At 44.7% G+C, this 18,731-nt stretch overlaps 1 protein-coding gene across 1 annotated transcript in view; it reads right to left on the bottom strand.

The window, feature by feature from the left end:
• The window catches only part of C1H3orf70 (chromosome 1 C3orf70 homolog), a 109,700-nt gene extending 107,766 nt beyond the window's left edge, over positions 1 to 1,934 (bottom strand). The window contains exon 1 of the mRNA XM_055408872.2: positions 1,547 to 1,934. Coding sequence (XP_055264847.1) covers positions 1,547 to 1,742 — 196 coding nt within the window. The 5' untranslated portion in view covers positions 1,743 to 1,934. The remainder of the gene's footprint in view (positions 1 to 1,546) is intronic.
• Between the last annotated feature and the right edge of the window lie 16,797 nt (positions 1,935 to 18,731).

The raw sequence follows: 18,731 nt of genomic DNA, 5'->3' as shown, positions 1-18,731 counted from the left end.
AAGATTGTTATATATGATTTCATAAGGTAGAAATAGGAGGTGTAGGAAGACATTCCAATGTAACTGATTTTAGCTCCATATAAGGAAGAGCATTTTTAAGAGTCAAAGCTGTCTAATGAAGGAAGAGGCTTCCTGAGAAGACAGCAAGGTTCCCATCAGTAACGGTGTACTCAAAGGGGAGATTGCCGAAATAAGACAGGCACTGAACTGGACCATCTTTAATGTTCCTCACAATTCACACTATGGTTCTTTCTATACTTCCACAGGAAATGGACTCACCGGAGTCACCCTACTTGTGTACTCTAGCATCACAGGTTTCCCACAGTTGTTACTTTCAACTCTTCACCCTGTCCCCACTGAAGCAATGCCACACAATTAGGAATGGAGCTGAGAGCAACAGGAATAATGAGATATAGGACGAAACAGACCCAACAGTGCACAGAATGCAAAAAATCAATACTATTCAATGTGTCTTGCATTTGTAAAGGAAATGTAAGAATTCTCTATCCCTAAAGTCATAAATTTAAAATATCTTATTATATTCAATTAATATAAACAAGGATCTGTTATGTACTGCATCTCTTGTTGGGAGCCATTTTTTCTAACCAAGGAAGAAAAAATAATTTTAAGATCACTTTGAGAATCTGCATCCTAAATAAGCACTCCAAACCCTCCATTATAAGGTTATGTGGAAACTAAGTTTAGAATACATTTCTAAGAAGAAATAATTCATCAGATATAGCAGGCCAAATACCATAAACTAATCAAGTTGTGAAATTCTGATTAAATGGGCACTTAAATCTATTTTAAAAATCACAGGCAGGATAGACATAAGAAAAAGGTCTAGACTATTTAGTTCTACAAATTACTTTAAGATCACTGAAGCTTACTTTCATTCATTTTATTTTTGCAATTTTAAAACAGTCTCTATAATACACTGGCTTTATATGCTGGAACTGGGTATTCAAGGAATTCACCCTTTCAAACTGTTAATATTAACTTCTTGGAAGCAGTCCCTCACTCTTCAGCGCTTTCTCAACCTGGATACAAGAAATGGGCTACGATTCCAAACCCAAGGGTTCTCCTTCTTCTAAACAGCAGCCCGTTAAGACAAAAGTGAAAAAAGAAAGAGGTGCACCTTTTAACCACCAGCCCTGAAAAAAGACTTCCCCTCTGGTTGTCGTCAACTCTGACGGCTGTCTACCCTTTCTTCACACGCGCCTGGTCTTTTCGGTTGAAAAAGAAAACGGGGTGGGGGGGAATACACCCCAGTTTTCCTGGGACGGGGAGACCGCTTTTGTAGAAGTGGCTATAAAGGTAGGTTCCCCCCATATTTCATCTCGTTGCCAAGGCAGCGCCGACCCGACTGGTCCGGCGCGAGGGCAGCTCCCGCCGCCCGGACCCCACGGCGGCCCCGGCCTGCGGCAGGGCAGCCCCGGCCCAGCCAGGCGCCCCCCAGGCCGCACTGTCCCTGCGACGACCCCGGACGGCCCCGCGGGAGCCCTCGGGACCGCGGAGAAAGGCGAGGAGACGGGGCTCGACTTACAGTGACACCATCCGAGGTGACAGCACCAGTGCAGCTTGAAGCACTTGCCGTGGCTGTGCGTGGCACAGATGGAGAGCCCGTCGCACGGCTGGAAGTCGGGTCTGCGGGCGGCGCAACTCCGCGCCAGGGCCTGAGCCTCGTCCACTTTCTCGCTCTTCCAACCGCGCTCGGGCGCCGGCGCCGCGGCCGCACTCATGTCCTCTCCCTCCGCGCAGCCGAGACCCGGGGCTCGGCAGGAGCGGCGTCTGGGCGGGCAGGAAGCCGAGGCGGGCGCGGCGCGGGCCGGGCGGCAGCTCGGCGCTCGGAGGTGGCGGCGGCAGAGCTGGCGGCGGCGGGAGCGCAGCGGTGCCCAGGCTCGCAGAGGAGCCGCCCCGGGCGCTGCGACCGGGGGCCGGGCCTGCCGCCGCGCGCCCTCCCCCCGCCGCGGCGCGCGCCGCGCCCCCCGCGCACACGCACGCGCACACGCGCGCGCTGGCCCCGGCAGGCGCCACGAGTCCCTCCGCAGCCCCGCCCCTCACACACGGCGGCTTACGCGCGCTCGGCGGCGCCGTTGCCGCCGCATACTCGGTCACTCTGCCCCCGTAGGCTGGCCCCTAAGGACGGGGAGCCTTTAGGAACACAGCCGCCTCGGAGGCTCGGTTTTCACACGCACGCCAGCTTCCACGCACGCTTCCCACACTCACAGTCCCTCCAGAACACACGGCCACACTCCGCGGAGGGCTGTGAACGCTGAGGTCGCCCAGCGCGCTAGTCCCTGCGCAGGTGGGAGCGGGGTTTTCACACACGCACAGCCTTGCCCCACGCACGGCCCACTTTGCCCTCGTACACACACACACACACCCAGAGTGTCGGGGCACATCGGCCCCTGGGGGCACGCACACGTGCATACAGGATACACGTGCGCTCCCCCGGGGCTGTCTCCCGCTCCCAGCGCGGCCCCTGGGGCACACATCTTGGGCCAAGGCCTCCAGCCTGCGTGGGCGTGGCCTGTGTTAACCACTACCCGCCTCTTAGCTGGAGGCTGCAGCCCCACCTTGCTAAGCGGGAAAGTTATCAAGCTGGGTGCCATGGGGTTGTGTATGTAACAGAGATGTATCTGTGATGCATGGGACTGGTATGTGGAATGTGTTACGTGTGTGTATATTTGGTATGTGGATTAGCTGTGGTGTGTATGTGTAATTGGATGTGTCGTTAAGTGTGTACATGGTATGTGTGTGGTATGCATGATGCCTGTGACTGTGATGTGGACTGTGAAATATGTGTACATGCATATATGTGGCATGGATGCATATGACCATTGTGGAGAGTGGGTGGGCTGTTTTTGTGTGGCAGGGTATGGTTCTGTATGTGGTATTCAGTAGATGAGTTTCTGTGTATGTGGGGTGTGGTAGGCACAGTTGTTATACAGGGTTGTGTGTCTGTGGTATGTATATGGCAGTGTGGTGCATGTGACTGCTATATTGAGTGTATGTGTGTGGTATATATGGATGGATTTGGTTGTGTGTGGTACATGTAGTTGTGGGCATACAAGCAAGACTCGTCTTTGCTGTGGACTCTGTGTGTGCCTTTGTGTATTAATCCCCACCCCGGCCAGCGGGTGTGACTGGCCCTGTTGGTGGCTGCAGCTGTCCCCCACACCCCCTATTCAGCTTGCCTTCTTCCCTCTTGGGGACTGCTGCTGCTGCTGCTAAGTCACTTCAGTCTTGTCCGACTCTGTGCAACCCCGAAGACGGCAGCCCACCTGCCCCTGCCCCTGGGATTCTCCAGGCAAGAGTACTGGAGGGGGTTGCCACGGCCTTCTCCTCTTGGGGACTATTGCTCCAAATGGATTTTTCATGCCAGGCTCTGCTGCTGAGAACTCACCCCTGGCAGGATTCAGTGAGGAGAAAACAAACCATTTGCTCCCAGGGAGAACGACTGGGAATTAGCGTTTCCCTGCAACAAGGCCAGAGCCCAGCCTTGAACACAGAAAAGGAGGGGACCTCCTCTCGCTGTTTGCCAAATGTTTTTCAGAGCACAGGAAAATGCCTGTAATTGCCAAGGTTCAGGGAACAACAACAAAGTCTTTCAGTACAAATGCTGTGTGGGAACATGGTTATGCCCAGGTCCACCTTCTCCATTATTTTATTCCTTTACTGCTTTGCACTGACAAGGAGATTCATCATGGTTTTGAAATAACCAAATTCATCTTCAAGCTCTGAAAATCTTCACTGCCATAAGCAGTCTTCCCTTTTTTTTAACCTTGGCTTAAGATGGTAACTGTAATCTGCATATATATGACTCTAGTGAAGTCTTTGTTTAATAGGGGTTGAGGAGAAACAACCCCTTTATTGACTACACCAAAGCCTTTGACTGTGTGGATCACAACTGAGTGGAAAATTTATAGAGATGGGAATACCAGACCACCTTACCCGGCTCCTGAGAAGCTTGTATGCAGGTCAGGAAGCAAGAGTTAGAACGAAACATGGAACAACTGACTGGTTCAAAATTCAAAAAGGAGTACATCAAGGCTGTGTACTGTCACCCTGCTTATTTAACTTACATGCATAGTACATCACGTGAAATGCCAGAGTGAATAAAGCACAAGCTGGAATCAAGATTTCTGGGAGAAATATCAATAGCCTCAGATATGTATATGACACTACCCTCATGGCAGAAAGTGAAGAACTAAAGAACCTCTTGATGAAAGTGAAAGAGGAGAGTGAAAAAGCTGGCTTAAAACTCAACATTCAAAAAACTAAGATCATGGCATCTGGTTCCATCACTTCATGGCAAATAGATGGGGAAACAGAAACAGTGACAGGCTTTATTTTGGGGGCTCCAAAATCACTGCAGATGGTGACTGCAGCCATGAAATTAAGAGATCCTTGCTCCTTAGAAGAAAAGCTATGACCAACCTAGACAGCATATTAAAAAGCAGAGACATTACTTTCCCAACAAAGGTCTGTCTAGTCAAAGGTATGGTTTTTCCAGTAGTCATTATGGATGTGAGAGTTGGACTCTAAAGAAAGTTGAGCGCCAAAGAATTGATGCTTTTGAACTGTGGTGTTGGAGAAGACTCTTGAGAGTGCCTTGGACTGCAAGGAGATCAAACCACTCAACCCTAAAGGAAATCAGTCCTAAATATTCACTGGAAGGACTGATGCTGAGGCTGATGCTCCAATACTTTGGCTACCTGATGCCACTAACTCATTGGAAAAGACCCTGATATTGGGAAAGATTGAAGGCGGGAGGAGAAGGGGACAATAGAGGATGAGATGGTTGGATGGCATCACCAACTAGAAAAGACATCAGTTTGAGTAAGCTCCAGAATTTGGTGACGGACAGGGAAGTATGGCATACTGCAGTCCACGGGGTTGCAACGAGTTGGACATGACTGAGTTACTGAACTGAACTGAACTGAAGAGAAACAATTTGGTGGCAAAGGTATTGTCAAGGAAGGTATGAATCAAAATCTCAAAATATGATTCCCCAAATAACCTAACATTACAACAATTGAACATTGAGACATGAAGCATCATGTCTTCAGCTTCAGCCCCAGGTATCTCTCTCCCCCACCAAAAATAGCCTAAGGAAGTACATCCCTGCCTCATGTCTCCATCCCTGCTATGAATTTCACAGCCTGATCCACCTCAGAATAACATGCATAAAAGAGAAAAAGAAATTAATAATCCATTATTGCCATAGCAAGCCAACCCAGAATTTGTTTAACAAAAGGGGATTCCCCTCTCTCCTACTCTATTCTTTTCCTTTCCTAACCCATAAATTCGCTCTAATACTGTCCATGCTATGTAATTTGAACAGAATCCTTCTGCTGGCTTTTATTCGAGAGTGAACCATATTATAAGTTTCTGTTATATATGAAACCATGCCATCTGAGCTAATGAAAAATGAGCAGAAGTAATGTGTTACAGCCAGGAGGCAAGGTAAATGACCCAAATACCCTACTTTATGATTTGAAGCTGAGAAGTCTTTACATTTTCTGTAACATAAAACTCATTCCATTCCCTTGGCCTAAAGATGTTATTAACCTCTATTTTCCGGAATGGAGCACAAAGAGGTATATGTGCTGTGACCTCTCAAACATTATACATGGCCTTCAGGATGTGTTTTCAGGATATAAGTCTTTTAAGTTTTATTATGGAACATAGAAAAGTAGAGTAGTATAATGAATCCACAAGTATCCATCACCCAGCTTCAATAATTATTAACTCATTTGGAAAATCTTTCATCTGCAGCTCTTCCCACTCCTGACCCTCACTCTGCCACTGAATTATTCTGAAGCAGATCCCATACATCATGGGCTTCCCTCGTAGCTCAGTTGGTAAAAAATCCACCTGCAATTCAGGAGACACAGCTTTGACCCCTGGGTCAGGAAGATCCCCTGGAGAAGGAAATGGAAACCCACTCCAGTATTCTTGCCCAGAGAATCGCATGGACAGAGCAACCTGGCAGGTTGCAGTCCATGGGGTCACAGGAGTCGGACATGACTTAGTGACTAAACCACACCACACCACACCACATCACACACATATAATTTCATCCATAAATAGTTTAACATCTATCTCTAAATGAAAGTTTAAAAACCGTAACCCACAATACCATTATCACATGGCAGGATACAATTTGACCATAAATATGAACTTATTCCATAGCTCCTGACCACCCATCCAGCTTCCCTTTAAGAATGCCACTTCCACTGTGGAATTTATCTCTTTCCTGCCTCTTTCTCTCCTGCCTACCTCTTCAGCTTATCTGCCACTTTCTCAAGTTTTCTCATACCAATCCAAACTAAGTTATATACATACTTCCTTTGTATCACTTAACAGCTTTAAATACGTAATTAAAGAAGGAATTATTTATGGCTGATTCTGTTGAGGTTTAACAGAAAACAACAAAATTCTGTAGGCAATTATCCTTCAATTAAAAAAAAGAAAAAAATTTTAAGTTAAAAATAAAAGAAGGAATTATTGAGCGAATGTGTTTCCTTATCCCCTCTCCTCTGCTACAAACTGTAGGTGCCTGAAGCCAGGAACATGGGCTCTGTTCTTGTTCACCATATTGTTCCCAGTACTTAACACAGAGTTAATCATTGTCATTGAAGTAGTGGAAATTATTCCATTGCAGATTCCCAAAGGCTGGAAAAAGTCCATCTATGGAAAACTGTTTATAAACGTGTGTGAATAATTCCTGTAATTACCTTTTCAATAACCATACCCTTGAATATTCCCCTCCCACACTGATGCTGACCTTAGCTATGTATATTGGTTACCTATTGCTATGTAATAAATCACTCCCAAATTAACACACACAACACAGTTCCTGTGGTCCGAACTCTAGGTATGACTTGGCTAGGTCACTTGCTTCAAAGTCACTGACAAGTCTGCAATGAAGGTATGGGCCAGGGCTGCATTCTCATCTGAAGTTTCAACTGGGGAAGGGCCTACTTCTAAGCTTGCTCACTGATTGACTGTTGTCAGGATCTGATTCATTAAAAACTGTTGGGCTGGGGGTCTCAGTTCTTTACTGGTTGTTGGCTGGTGGGTACACTTAGTTCCTTGCCACATGGGCCTCTTTGTAGGCCTTTTCATGCTTTACGAGATCAAGCATGTAGAAAGAGTCAGAGAGTGTCAGTCTTGTATAATCTAGTCTCAGAAGTGATACCTCATCATTTTGCATATTCCGTCTATTAGAAGCAAATCAATAGGTCCAGCCCTCATGTCAGGGGCAGAGGTTACACAAAGACATAAATATCAGGAGACAGAAATCACTGGGAGCCATTTTAGACGCTGCATTCCACATCGTCTGAACTGCTTTAGCCAGTGGGAAAATAGAAAACATGCATAGAAGATTTCCAAAGAACCTGCTCATTGAAATTTGCATTTTCTTTCTGTGCTTGAAACCACACAACCAAAATGGATACAAGCTGGTGGAACAAGCCTGCTGGAGGATGAAATGCCTTGTGGAGGAGAATGGAGGTGCCCCCAGGTGATAATGCCCAGATAATTGTCTATCAACCAATAGACGCATAGTATAGAAGTATAGTGAGGCTATACTAGATTATCCTAGACCCGCCTGCTGATTGCAGAAGTGAGAAGTCCAGTAGAACTCTGCTGAACCAGTCCTGGACAGAGCAACCATGAGGACACACCACAGCATCAGGAGCTACGTGAAACAGCTATTGTTTCAAGATGCTGAGTTTTGAGTAGTTTCTTACAGAGTAAAAGCTCACTGATGACATCCACCCATTCTATCTTGTTGTGGGCAAAGTAATTGAGGATTCAAGAGGCTAAGTGACTTGCTCAGAGTCACAGTGCAGCAGGCAAAGAGGGACAGGTTCTCTGGGACTGGGCATCAGAACAGTGCAGATGGTTCAAGTCTAAGCTCTGTTGTTTTCTGGTTAGGAGGCCTGGGCAAATCATTTATGCTTTCGAGACTTCAGTTTCTTTGTCAGCAAAACAAAAATGATTTTCCAGAATATCTCTTGGCACTCAAAACTATGACCTGCCCACTTGGTTATAGATGGAGCTAGTGCTAGAAACCTGTCGGTTCAGATGTCATTTGTGAATAGTCAGCCATTCTCGACTGCACATTTTTGTCTAATGCTAATGTGAGTTTTGTCTACGCACACCAACCACTCTGAACACTTTGATAAATCGAGTCATTACAAATCAGTTACTTTTGGTTGCTTGATTGAACCAAGCAACTAATTCCACCATGGTTATAAATAACCTGCTAGTAATTGGTCAATTTGTCATATTAAAGCAATTAGAATGATTAAGTGGATGGAGAAGCTTCCAAATGAGGTGCAACTATATTAAGAGTCTTCAGTGGGGAGGGAGGCTGCCTCTTTAGCATTGCCACTGGCATAATTCAGACCCTCATCATCCACTTTGATATAAAGGAAAGAACGGCAACTTTGGAATCAGACAGAGCAGAATCAAAGCTCAGCTCCTCTACCACCTAGCTGAGTGATCTTGGACACATTATTTAGCTTCATCTCTTAAATGAGAATTATAATTCCTATTCCATACACCTGCTGCTGCTGCTGCTGCTGCTAAGTCACTTCAGTCGTGTCCGACTCTGTGTGACCCCATAGACGGCAGCCCATCAGGCTCTCCTGTCCCTGGGATTCTCCAGGCAAGAACACTGGAGTGGGTTGCCATTTCCTTCTCCAATGTGTGAAAGTGAAAAGGGAAAGTGAAGTCGCTCAGTCATGTCTGCAGTAGTCAGTAATTATGATAACATGCCAAGAGTAGAGCACAATAGCTGGTATGTTGCAGATCCTCAATAAATATCAGTCTTCCTCTCAACACCTTCAAATGTCTCCCATGTTTACAGACTCTCTATGTTCAATCCTTCCTTCATGATGCTGAGAAGAGGTTTCTGTTAAACATAATCTGATCAGAACGTGTGTGTGTGTGTGTGTGCGCATACGCGTACGTGTGCTCAGTTGTGTCTGACTCTTTGAGAGCCTGTGGACTATAGCCCACCAGGCTCCTCTGTTCATGGGATTCTCCAGGCAAGATTACTGGAGTGCGTTGCCATTCCCTCCTCCAGGGGATCTTCCCAATCCAGGGATCAAACCAGAGTCTCTTGTGTCTCCTGCATTGGCAGGTGGATTCTTTACCACTGCACCACCTGGGAAGCCCAATCAAAACATACCTGGCCTTAAAAACCTTTGACACTGCTCATTGCCTACTGAAAAAACTCCGAATCTTGAGGCTATACAAAGCCCTCCCTAGACTCCAAATCTCCAGATTTTTACTGTGCTTCTGGACATGTAATACACTTTCCTTCCTGCCTGCCTCTGTGCCTTTCCCCATTCTGTTCTCTTTGCCTTGAACTGCCTGCCCCTCACTTTACACATGAGGAGTGCCCCTCCTTTCCTTCAAATTCTAGCTGGAAGCCAATTCGAAACCTTTTCTTAGTTTTCTCACTCCTCCGTACTCAAGGACATGCTGTGCCTACCACTTGGTACTAGAAGACACTCAACAAATATTTTTGCATGGACACATTAAAAAATGTATGACTAAACAGTAAAAAAAAAAAAAAAACCAGTATAGAAAGGCAAAACATCTATTTTTTAAACCATTAAGCCCCCAGAACTAGGAGATTTCTATGAAGCTTTTGAAATTAAAAAAGAAGTTTTGTTTAACAAACTGGCTTGTAATCTTATTGAATGAATGTCTTAACCTCTTACAGGTGAGTGACCGAGGCTGCAACAACTCTGCCAAGAGGTATTTTAGACATTGCAAGAAGAACAGACTCATATTAAATACTCATGGTCCTTCCCTAACCTGCTACACATTGCACCATGAAGGACAGCTTTCCTGCAAAATATTCCATTGCACCTTCACCAAAGGCAAAGTATAAAAACAGATGGGTCCCTGAAACTGAGAAGGATCCTGCAGGGTTTTCTTGGATACAAGGCCCTCTGTGCCCTCCCCTTCTTGTTTGGCTTCCTTTGAGTTTCAGAGAACAGACTGAAGTAGTTAATGATTAGAACAATAGAATCACAAGACTTCTGGTTTCTTCCAAAGAGATTTTAATATATGTACATATATATAAAACAATCTGATGCATGTCTTTGCATTATTCTACAGAAACTAAGACCCCACCCAGTGGAAGATGATGACTATATGCTGATCACAAGCCCATAGTCCCCAGATTGGTTAGAACTAAAGGCTGATGATTGAGATTCCTGAAATATCACCTTGTTACCTTGCTACCAAGCAGCCAGAAAAGTGTCTCCCACAACCCTCACCCATAATGTTGCCTTTGAAAACCCTTCCTTAAGAGCCATCCAGGAATTCAGATCATCAGCTGTCCATTTGCCATGCTTGGCACCTTGCAATAAATAGTGTGCTTGTCTTCACCACAACCCAATGTCAGTAGGTTAGCTTCACTTTGCATTTATAAAGCACACCCAAGTTCAGTTTTGTAACACCCTGAGCAATCCAGAACAGCAGTTCCTGTAGTCTTTTTGAAGCAGTAGAAGTGGTAGATATTTGTGGATCATCTTAATACAGTTTTCAAAATTGACCATTCCATCCCTTCAGTTCAGTTCAGTTCAGTCGCTCAGTCGTGTCCGACTCTCCGTGACCCCATGAATCACCAACTCCCGGAGTTCACTCAAACTCATGTCTACAGAGTCAGTGATGCCATCCAGCCATCTCATTCTCTGTCGTCCCCTTCTCCTCCCGCCCCCAAACTTTCCCAGCATCAGAGTCTTTTCCAGTGAGTCAACTCGTCGCACGAGGTGGCCAAAGTATTGCAGTTTCAGAATTCCATTCCTTAGCTGCCCTTTAAAGGGATACACCAAGTTTTGTCCCATTTGTCTTATCAACTAGAGAAATATCTTTATCTATGAAAATTTTTTGTGGAAAAATAACCTCCAGAGTAGATTCTGAACATAAAAAGGCCTATGATTAATGTGCCAAGTCATCAGCCCCCTGTGGGCATCTGTACACACCCTCAATGTCCAAGCCCAATAACCATTGGACTTTTCCTGAGTAATATGATGTGACACTAATGGAAGTGGGATCTAGGTCAATTTTGTGCTCCACACAGCATAACTGTTCTTTACGCTCCAGTGGTCCACACTCACTTCTGGAAGCAGCAGACCCATCATAATTTTGAAACAAGAACATCCTGGCTTCTTTTAATGGTAGGATAACACACACAGTTTACCATTTCCATTTAAAAAAAAAAAGAAAGAAAACCTTTTTTCTTGATGATTAGCAATTAAAATAATTCAGCTTTAATTAGCTCATTTCAGTAAGCAGCTAAAGGCTAAAATGACAGTGAAGAGCAATCTGGAATACAATGACTGACTCATGGATTATAAATAAGACAGCCAAGGTGCCACATGCAACCCTTGAAGATGCTGGGCTGCGGTCAGCACTCCATCCACACCCAGGGCCCCAAGCATTTAGGCAGCGTCCAGCATCCAGTGCCAGCTTATTTATTTACTCCACAAACAGCCGTTGAGCATCTTCTGTGTGCCAGGCTCTGGGTTAGATGCTAGAGAAAATTTAGAAGGGAAACATAAACCAACCATAAGAATACAAAAGATAATTGCTTTATCTAAGAGGGTTAAACAAAGCACAGTAAAAGAATGGGGGAAAACAGAAAAATCTGCCTGGAGCAAAAAATATTTCATGGAAAGGATGAGTTAGCCCTGGCAATGCAGTCAGCCTGGGCTGGGGTATGATGGAAAAGAGCACAGCATGCATGCAGGCAAGAAAAGCAAAGGGCCACCCTAAGTCTGTCTTGCTCGAAAGTAATGCTGGCCTGATAGGCCAGTCAGATGAGGAGTGGCATAGGCAGGAGGGACAGATCATGAAAAGGCCTACAAAGTTCAGACAGAGTCCCCTAAACCAGTAGTTTTTTAATACTTTTCAGTTAGAAGCACTTTGTTCAATAAAAATACATCAGAAAACATGAATGAAACAAATTCATGAAGTCCACCTGCTCCCACTGAAGCTGATACATATTGGTTGGGAATACTAGAACCTCATTTCTTTGCAACCCCATAACAGCAGAGCCAAACTACAGCTTAAGGAGAGTGCAAGTTGTGGTGAGCAGCCTTTCACATGGCCCCCAGGGATCACTACCTCCTGGTATTCACACTCAGAATAATTCCCTCCCTTGAGTGTGGACAGGGTTCAGTTCAGTTCAGTCGCTCAGTCGTGTCCAACTCTTTGCGACCCCATGAATCACAGCACGCCAGGCCTCCCTGTCCATCACCAAATCCCGGAGTTCACTCAAACTCATGTCCATTGAGTCAGTGATGCCATCTCATTCTCTGTCATCCCCTTCTCCTCCTGCCCCCAATCACTCCCAGCATCAGAGTCTTTTCCAGTGAGTCAACCCTTTGCATGAGGTGGCCAAAGTATTGGAGTTTCAGCTTTAGCATCAGTCCATCCAATGAACACCCAGGACTGATCTCCTTTAGAATGGACTGGTTGGATCTCCTTGCAGTCCAAGGGACTCTCAAGAGTCTTCTCCAACACCACAGTTCAAAAGCATCAATTCTTCGGCGATCAGTTTTCTTCACAGTCCAACTCTCACATCCATACATGACCACGGGAAAAACCACTGCCTTGACTAGACGGAAGCAACACCAATAGTAGTGATGGAGTCACTTCCAAGATTAGGTTACAAAGACTATGGCTTCTGCTGTCATAGTCTCTGTCTCTGTCTCAGAGATCTCACTGTGAGGGAAGTCAGCAGTCACATTGTGAGTGGCCTGTGGAAAAGGCCACATGGGAAGGAAATGACCTTCTCTGGCCAACACTGGAAAGGACTCGAGGCTCCAAAAACCAAAGGAGTGAGCTTGGAAGCAAATCCTCCCACCTGAATCCTGAGATGAAACAGTTCTAGCCAACACCTTCACTGCAGTTTTAAGAGACCCTGAGCCAGTTGAGCGGCACCCAGATTCCTGACCCACAGAAACGATGAGATAATCTGTTATGCAGCAAGAGATAACTAACACAGGAGCCAAGGAGGGATTCTGAGCCCAGAGTGACAGGATCAAGTGTGAATTTTAAATATTAGGGGGGCTTCCCTGGTGACTCAGTAGTAAAGAATCTGCCTGCCAATGGAGGAGACACAGGATCATCCCTGATCCAGAAAGATCCCACCTACCACAAAGCAACTAAGCCCGTGCTCCACAACTATTGAGCCTGTGCTCTAGAGCCTGGGAGCCACAAGAGAAGCAACTGCAATGAGAAGCACGTGGACAGCAACTAGAGAGTAGCCCCCACTCTTCACAACTAGAGGAAAGCCTGCACAACAGCAAAGACCCCAGCACAGCCAAAAATAAATTTAAAATTTTTTTGAATATATTGGGAATTTTGGAGTGACATATACGCATTACTATATATAAAATAGATAAAAAATAAGGACCTACTATATATCACAGGCAACTATATTCAATATTTTATATTATAAAAAAGAATATATGTCCTTTTTATACTTTCAAATATGAATATATATTCATATGAAATAAATATATTCATATTTCCTATGAATATACCTTTTTCAAAATATATTCACTTTTACTAATCACTTTGCTATACACTTGAAACTGACACAACATTGTAAAACAACTCTACTTCATTTTTTTAAAGCAAAGTATTATCCAAGGAGAATTTACAATTTTAACCACTTATTGCAATAAAGTTGATTAGTTAAACTTAAAAATAAAATAGCTACCCCATTAATAACTATTAAGCTAGAATGAGCCAGTAGGAGAAATTGAATGGGGCAAGATTAGAGGTAAGGCAATTTCCACTCTGGGCAAGGGGGAGTGGGGTGGGAAGAGAGCCTGAATGGTGGGAATGGAAAGCAGGAGAAGTGGTATAAATCCTGAAGAGGTATAATCAATAAAATTCTGGATTATTTGAGTCTGGGGAGCAAAGGAGTTTCAGGGACCATGCTAGTCATTAGCTAGGGAACAAAGAAGGAGGAATGTGAAGAAAAACAGAACGAGTTCCATTGGGGATGTGTAGAGATCAAAGCGGCTGGGAATCATTCTCAGGGAGAACACTGACAGCTACTTGGAGGCTGGCTCAGAGAAGTCTGAGGTAGGGTACTCTGCATAAGAAATTGCACCTACACATTAGTGTGCTTCACTCACAGAGGCTGAAAACTCCACTGCCACTGGGGCCAAGAAAATAACATAAAGGAGTGAAGAGCTCTGGATATAAAGTAATAGACAGCAATGGGGACCTATGAACTGCAGAATCCCTGCCTTCCTTAAAGCTATCAAAATCAAACCCATTTGAAACTCTCTGCTGTGTGGGAAGCTGAATTCAGTTTCTAGAGAAGCTGGATTTAACAGCACTCCTTAGGAAGGTGTCACAGCAGAGTGAGAAGGACTTGAGTCTTGGAGTCAGGCAGCCCTAAGTTCAAATCTTGCCTTCACCATTTGCTAACTGATGTCATGTATGCTCTCTGAGCCAGCATTTTCTTAGCCGTATACAGGGTTGATAACCAATTTTAAAGGAGGTGGTTGTGATTAAGTGAGGAGACAATGGTTATTCAATGCCAAGTATAGTTCCTGGCACAGAACAGACACTGAAGTGGTAGCAGATATTGTGACAGTGATATAATTGGCCATCATCTCCCACAGAAGGGCTCTCCAGGACACAGTGAATATCCTCAGCATTTTGTTCAGAGAACAGGAATCATGACAGAGCATCCATGCTAGAGTTCTTAGTACTCAGTGTCCTGGAGGGTGGGCGGGTGGGTGGGTGATCAGGTATTCAGTACTTTGTACAATGTGAATTTTAAAGTCAGGAGGTACATGGTGCACTAAAGGAAGCCAAGACCTCAGACTTGCCTGGTGATCCCAGTGGTTAAGACCACACTCCCAATGCAGGCGGCCCAGGTTTGATCCTGGGTTGGGAAACTAGATCCCGCATGCCACAACTAATGTTCCCGAATACTGCAACGAAGCTAATAGATCCCATGTGCCGCAACCAAGACCCAGCATAGCCAAATATATGAATAAATAAATATTTTTTTAAAAGGAAGAAAAAAAGAAACCAAGACCAGAAGTCATTGAACATTCAGGCCTCCAGGAACCAGGGTTGCATATAAAGCAGCCCTAGGACCAATAGCAGCAGGCGACCACTCCTGTGCTCCAGAAACGTGACTCTACTGTTCTTGCCTCACATCACGAACACACTTTTTCTATTATTTTGTTGTCCACCCTAAAGTTTATCTTCCCTCATAGTATCTGCTTTCTTCTAACTTTGATCGCATATGGTCTCAACCCCTACTTATTCTTTTCCACTATTAATCCTTTCTAACTCAGTTCTTGATATGACCTAGCTTTTCTTCTTTCCTCCCAGGTTGAATTCCTGAGAGTGAGAATTTGACCACCATCTTAGCAGTCATTGGCAACTGAAGGAAAAGAAAGTGAAGTCACGTGATGCAAAGGCCATCTAAACTGCTCCTTTAGCAGGTAGACAGTCTCCCACTGAAGGAACGTTGGACATGGAGGTGCTGTGGCTGACATGCCTGGAGTAGTGTACAGGTAGTGTGTGTCGAGCAGAGGCTGGGAGTGGAAGAACGTGTCAGAAATATGATACTGTTGTTTCAGAAGTCAGTGTGAGAATAATAATAAGCTGTAAAAAGAAGGAAGTCCTGCCACTTGCAACAACTTGGATGGACCTTGAGGGCATTATGCTGAAATAAACCAGACAGAGAATGACAAATACCTTATGAATCTCACTTACATGTTGAATCTAAAACAAAAACACCCTCTGCAAATTCATAGATACTGAGAACAGATTGGTGATTGCTAGAGGCAGGAGCCAAGGGGTGGAGGGTGGTAGAAATGGAGGAAGGGAGTCAAAAGGTGTAAAATTTTATTGTAAGAAAAATAAGTCCTGGGGCTATAACTGGTCATGTCCCAGGTGGTGCAGTGGTAAAGAATCTGCCTGCCAATGCAGGAGACACAAGAGATTCAGGTTCAGTCCCTGGGTTGGCAAGATCCTCTAGAGAAGGAAATGGCAACCCATTCTAGTATTCTTTCCTGGAGAATCCCATGGACAGAGGAGTCTGGCAGGCTATAGTCCATGGAGTCACAGAGTCAGACATGACTGAACATGCGCATAGCAGCAGGGGATGTAATTAATTATAGCATGGTGATTGCAGTTAATAATATTGTGTTATATATTTGGAAGTTGATAAAATGATAAATCTTAAAAGTTCTCATCACAAGAAAAAAATCTCTGGTGATGGATGTTAACTAGACTTATTATGATGATTATTTTACAATAGCTACATATTTCAAACCATTGTGTTGTATAACTGAAACGAGTATAACTTTAGATATCAATTTATCTCAAAAAAGTCAGGTTGAAATTAGTTGTAGGAAGATGACATGCAACGAGACAACACTGAAAGCTTCTCCCTGGAACCCCTCGTTCCCTCCCACCCCCAGTGGATCAGGTACAAAGAATCATCAATGCTGTTAGTTCTAAACATTGTGGTGGCTTCATTCGGGTTCTTTATATAGCTGTTTGTAAAATGAAGCCCTTCTGTGCCCCAGTTTCAATGGGATAGAATAAGGCTTGCTTGCTGTATTCATTCCTACTTGGCCTGAGTGTATACCTGAGTAGAATTTGGGGCACCCATGTTATTCCAGGCCTGAGCAGAACTAATTCATCTAGGGTGAGATAAGGGTAAGTCCAAGGCTGTTTCTCATCACTGGCAGCTGTATTTCCCCAAGGAGCAGCTGATCCCGGGGAATTTCATTCTCCACTTCCCAAAGAGAGAAAGCTGAGCCCCAGTGGCAGCTGTTGTGATTTCCAGGAGCCACAGAGCCACCCTCATCCTTCTCGCATCGCCTGTGGGCGCCCATCCAAATGCATATGTTCCTGTTTGGAAACTGAAGGTGTAAATAGCTTGGAAAGTGACTGAGAGCAGAGACTTATGGATTCACAGATGGACAGGATTAAGGAAAACTCCCCTTTTAACACTCAGAAAAGTGGAGTCACAGAAAAGTGATGAGCTGACTTGCCCAAGGTCTTCAAACTCCTCATTCTACAATCTATCCTGGTAGAGAAAGAAATCATATATTGTGATTCTAAAGCTGCTGTTCTTTTTCTTCCACATAGAGGTATGAAGAGGAATTGGCTTCTACTTTTGTGCATTTTACATTTTGATTACTCCTTTTTCACTCTCTACCCATATTTGGTTATTAGGATGAGGTTTTGATACTGCGATGTTATAGGCAAGGACCCAGCAACGCACAAACCTTGCCTTGCTGCCACTGCCTGATCGCCCTCCCATTAGGCTCCAAGGAAACTGAGCATGGAAAGAAATCACAGGTTGTGAAACAAGATGCCTCCATGTTAGGAGGGCCCAGGTGCCCATACCCCAGTGTAGAGCTCTCTGGTAAAGAAGTAAGCAGAGCCTCCTTCTTCTTGTTATATCCCTGCCCCCCAATCATGTGCAAAGAGGAAGAAGTCTAAGAAATAGAGGACCTGTATGGCCAGGTTTGCACAATAGGTTTGGTTTATTTGCTCCCCCAAGTGCATGTCAGGAGAAAGTAGAAGAGAGAAGAGATTAACCAGGCACGATGCATCTAGAAGCGAGGCAGAAAGCACAGGAGAGGAGCCCATGGGTTCACACCCTGTTATAAATGTAGTGTGGTTTCCTTATCTGGTGCTGTGTGACAAATCATTCCAAAGTATAACGACTTACAACAAGAATCATTGATTATGTCTTGTGGTTCCAATGGAGCAGGAGGAATTCAGACAGGGCACAGCAAAGACAGCTTGTCTCTACCCCATAATTTCTGCAGTCTCCACAGAAGACTTGAAGGCTGAGGACTGGACATGTCTAAAGGAGCATTCACTCACATGTCTGTAGTTGGCTGTTGGCCAGAGTGTTCACGTGGCCTCTCCAGGAGGCTTCCCCTAATACAGCCAGTGCCTCTAGAGAAAGCCAGGTGGAAGTCATAGTAACTTTCATGACCCAGCCTCAAAGATCACACAGCATGCCTTCTGTTACGTGTGAAGTTGAGGCACTTACAAAGGTCTGCCTGGGTTCAAAGGGAGAGGGCAGACCCCACCTCAGAATGAATCATGTCAGCATCACATCATAAGAACAGTGAGAGATGGGAAAATACAATCTACCTCAGTGCCCAATCCATGTCTTGGACTCTGACCATTCCAACTAAAAATTTCTTCCCTGTTGAGTGGGAAGCCAGGAAGAAGGTGATCTGAGACAAGAATGTCTAGGAAGGGGGCCTCACATTTTATTTCTCACAGAATCATCACCCTATTCATACAGATATTAATTTACAGGCTACTTCCCACTCTCTTTGTAAACCTCCTTACCTTGCCCCTAACAAAAATTCAAATCAGCTGTCTGGCTTTGACTTCTAGATAAGACTAGGTTGATGGGCTATAAGGCACATATGTGGATACTTAACAAGGACCCTCCCCTCCCCTTAACCCATCAACCCCCTTGCAAACAAACAAAACAAAATAAAACCTAACACTTTATTGAAGTGGGCCCGAGAAATCCACATGAAAGTTAATTTACCTTGGAACTACACCAATGTAAAATGCAAATACATTAGCACTTATATCTTATTAATCATTTACATTTTAGTGGAGATTCATTTGGGTTTGAACTGGGGTAAGAGGGGGATAAA

Source organism: Moschus berezovskii, chromosome 1 (assembly GCF_049115385.1).
Source record: "Moschus berezovskii isolate FMDL1 chromosome 1, NW_MosBer_1.0, whole genome shotgun sequence".
NCBI classification, from domain to species: Eukaryota; Metazoa; Chordata; class Mammalia; order Artiodactyla; family Moschidae; genus Moschus; species Moschus berezovskii.
Note: the sequence above shows the minus strand (reverse complement) of the source record. Positions and strands in the feature narration are given on the sequence as shown.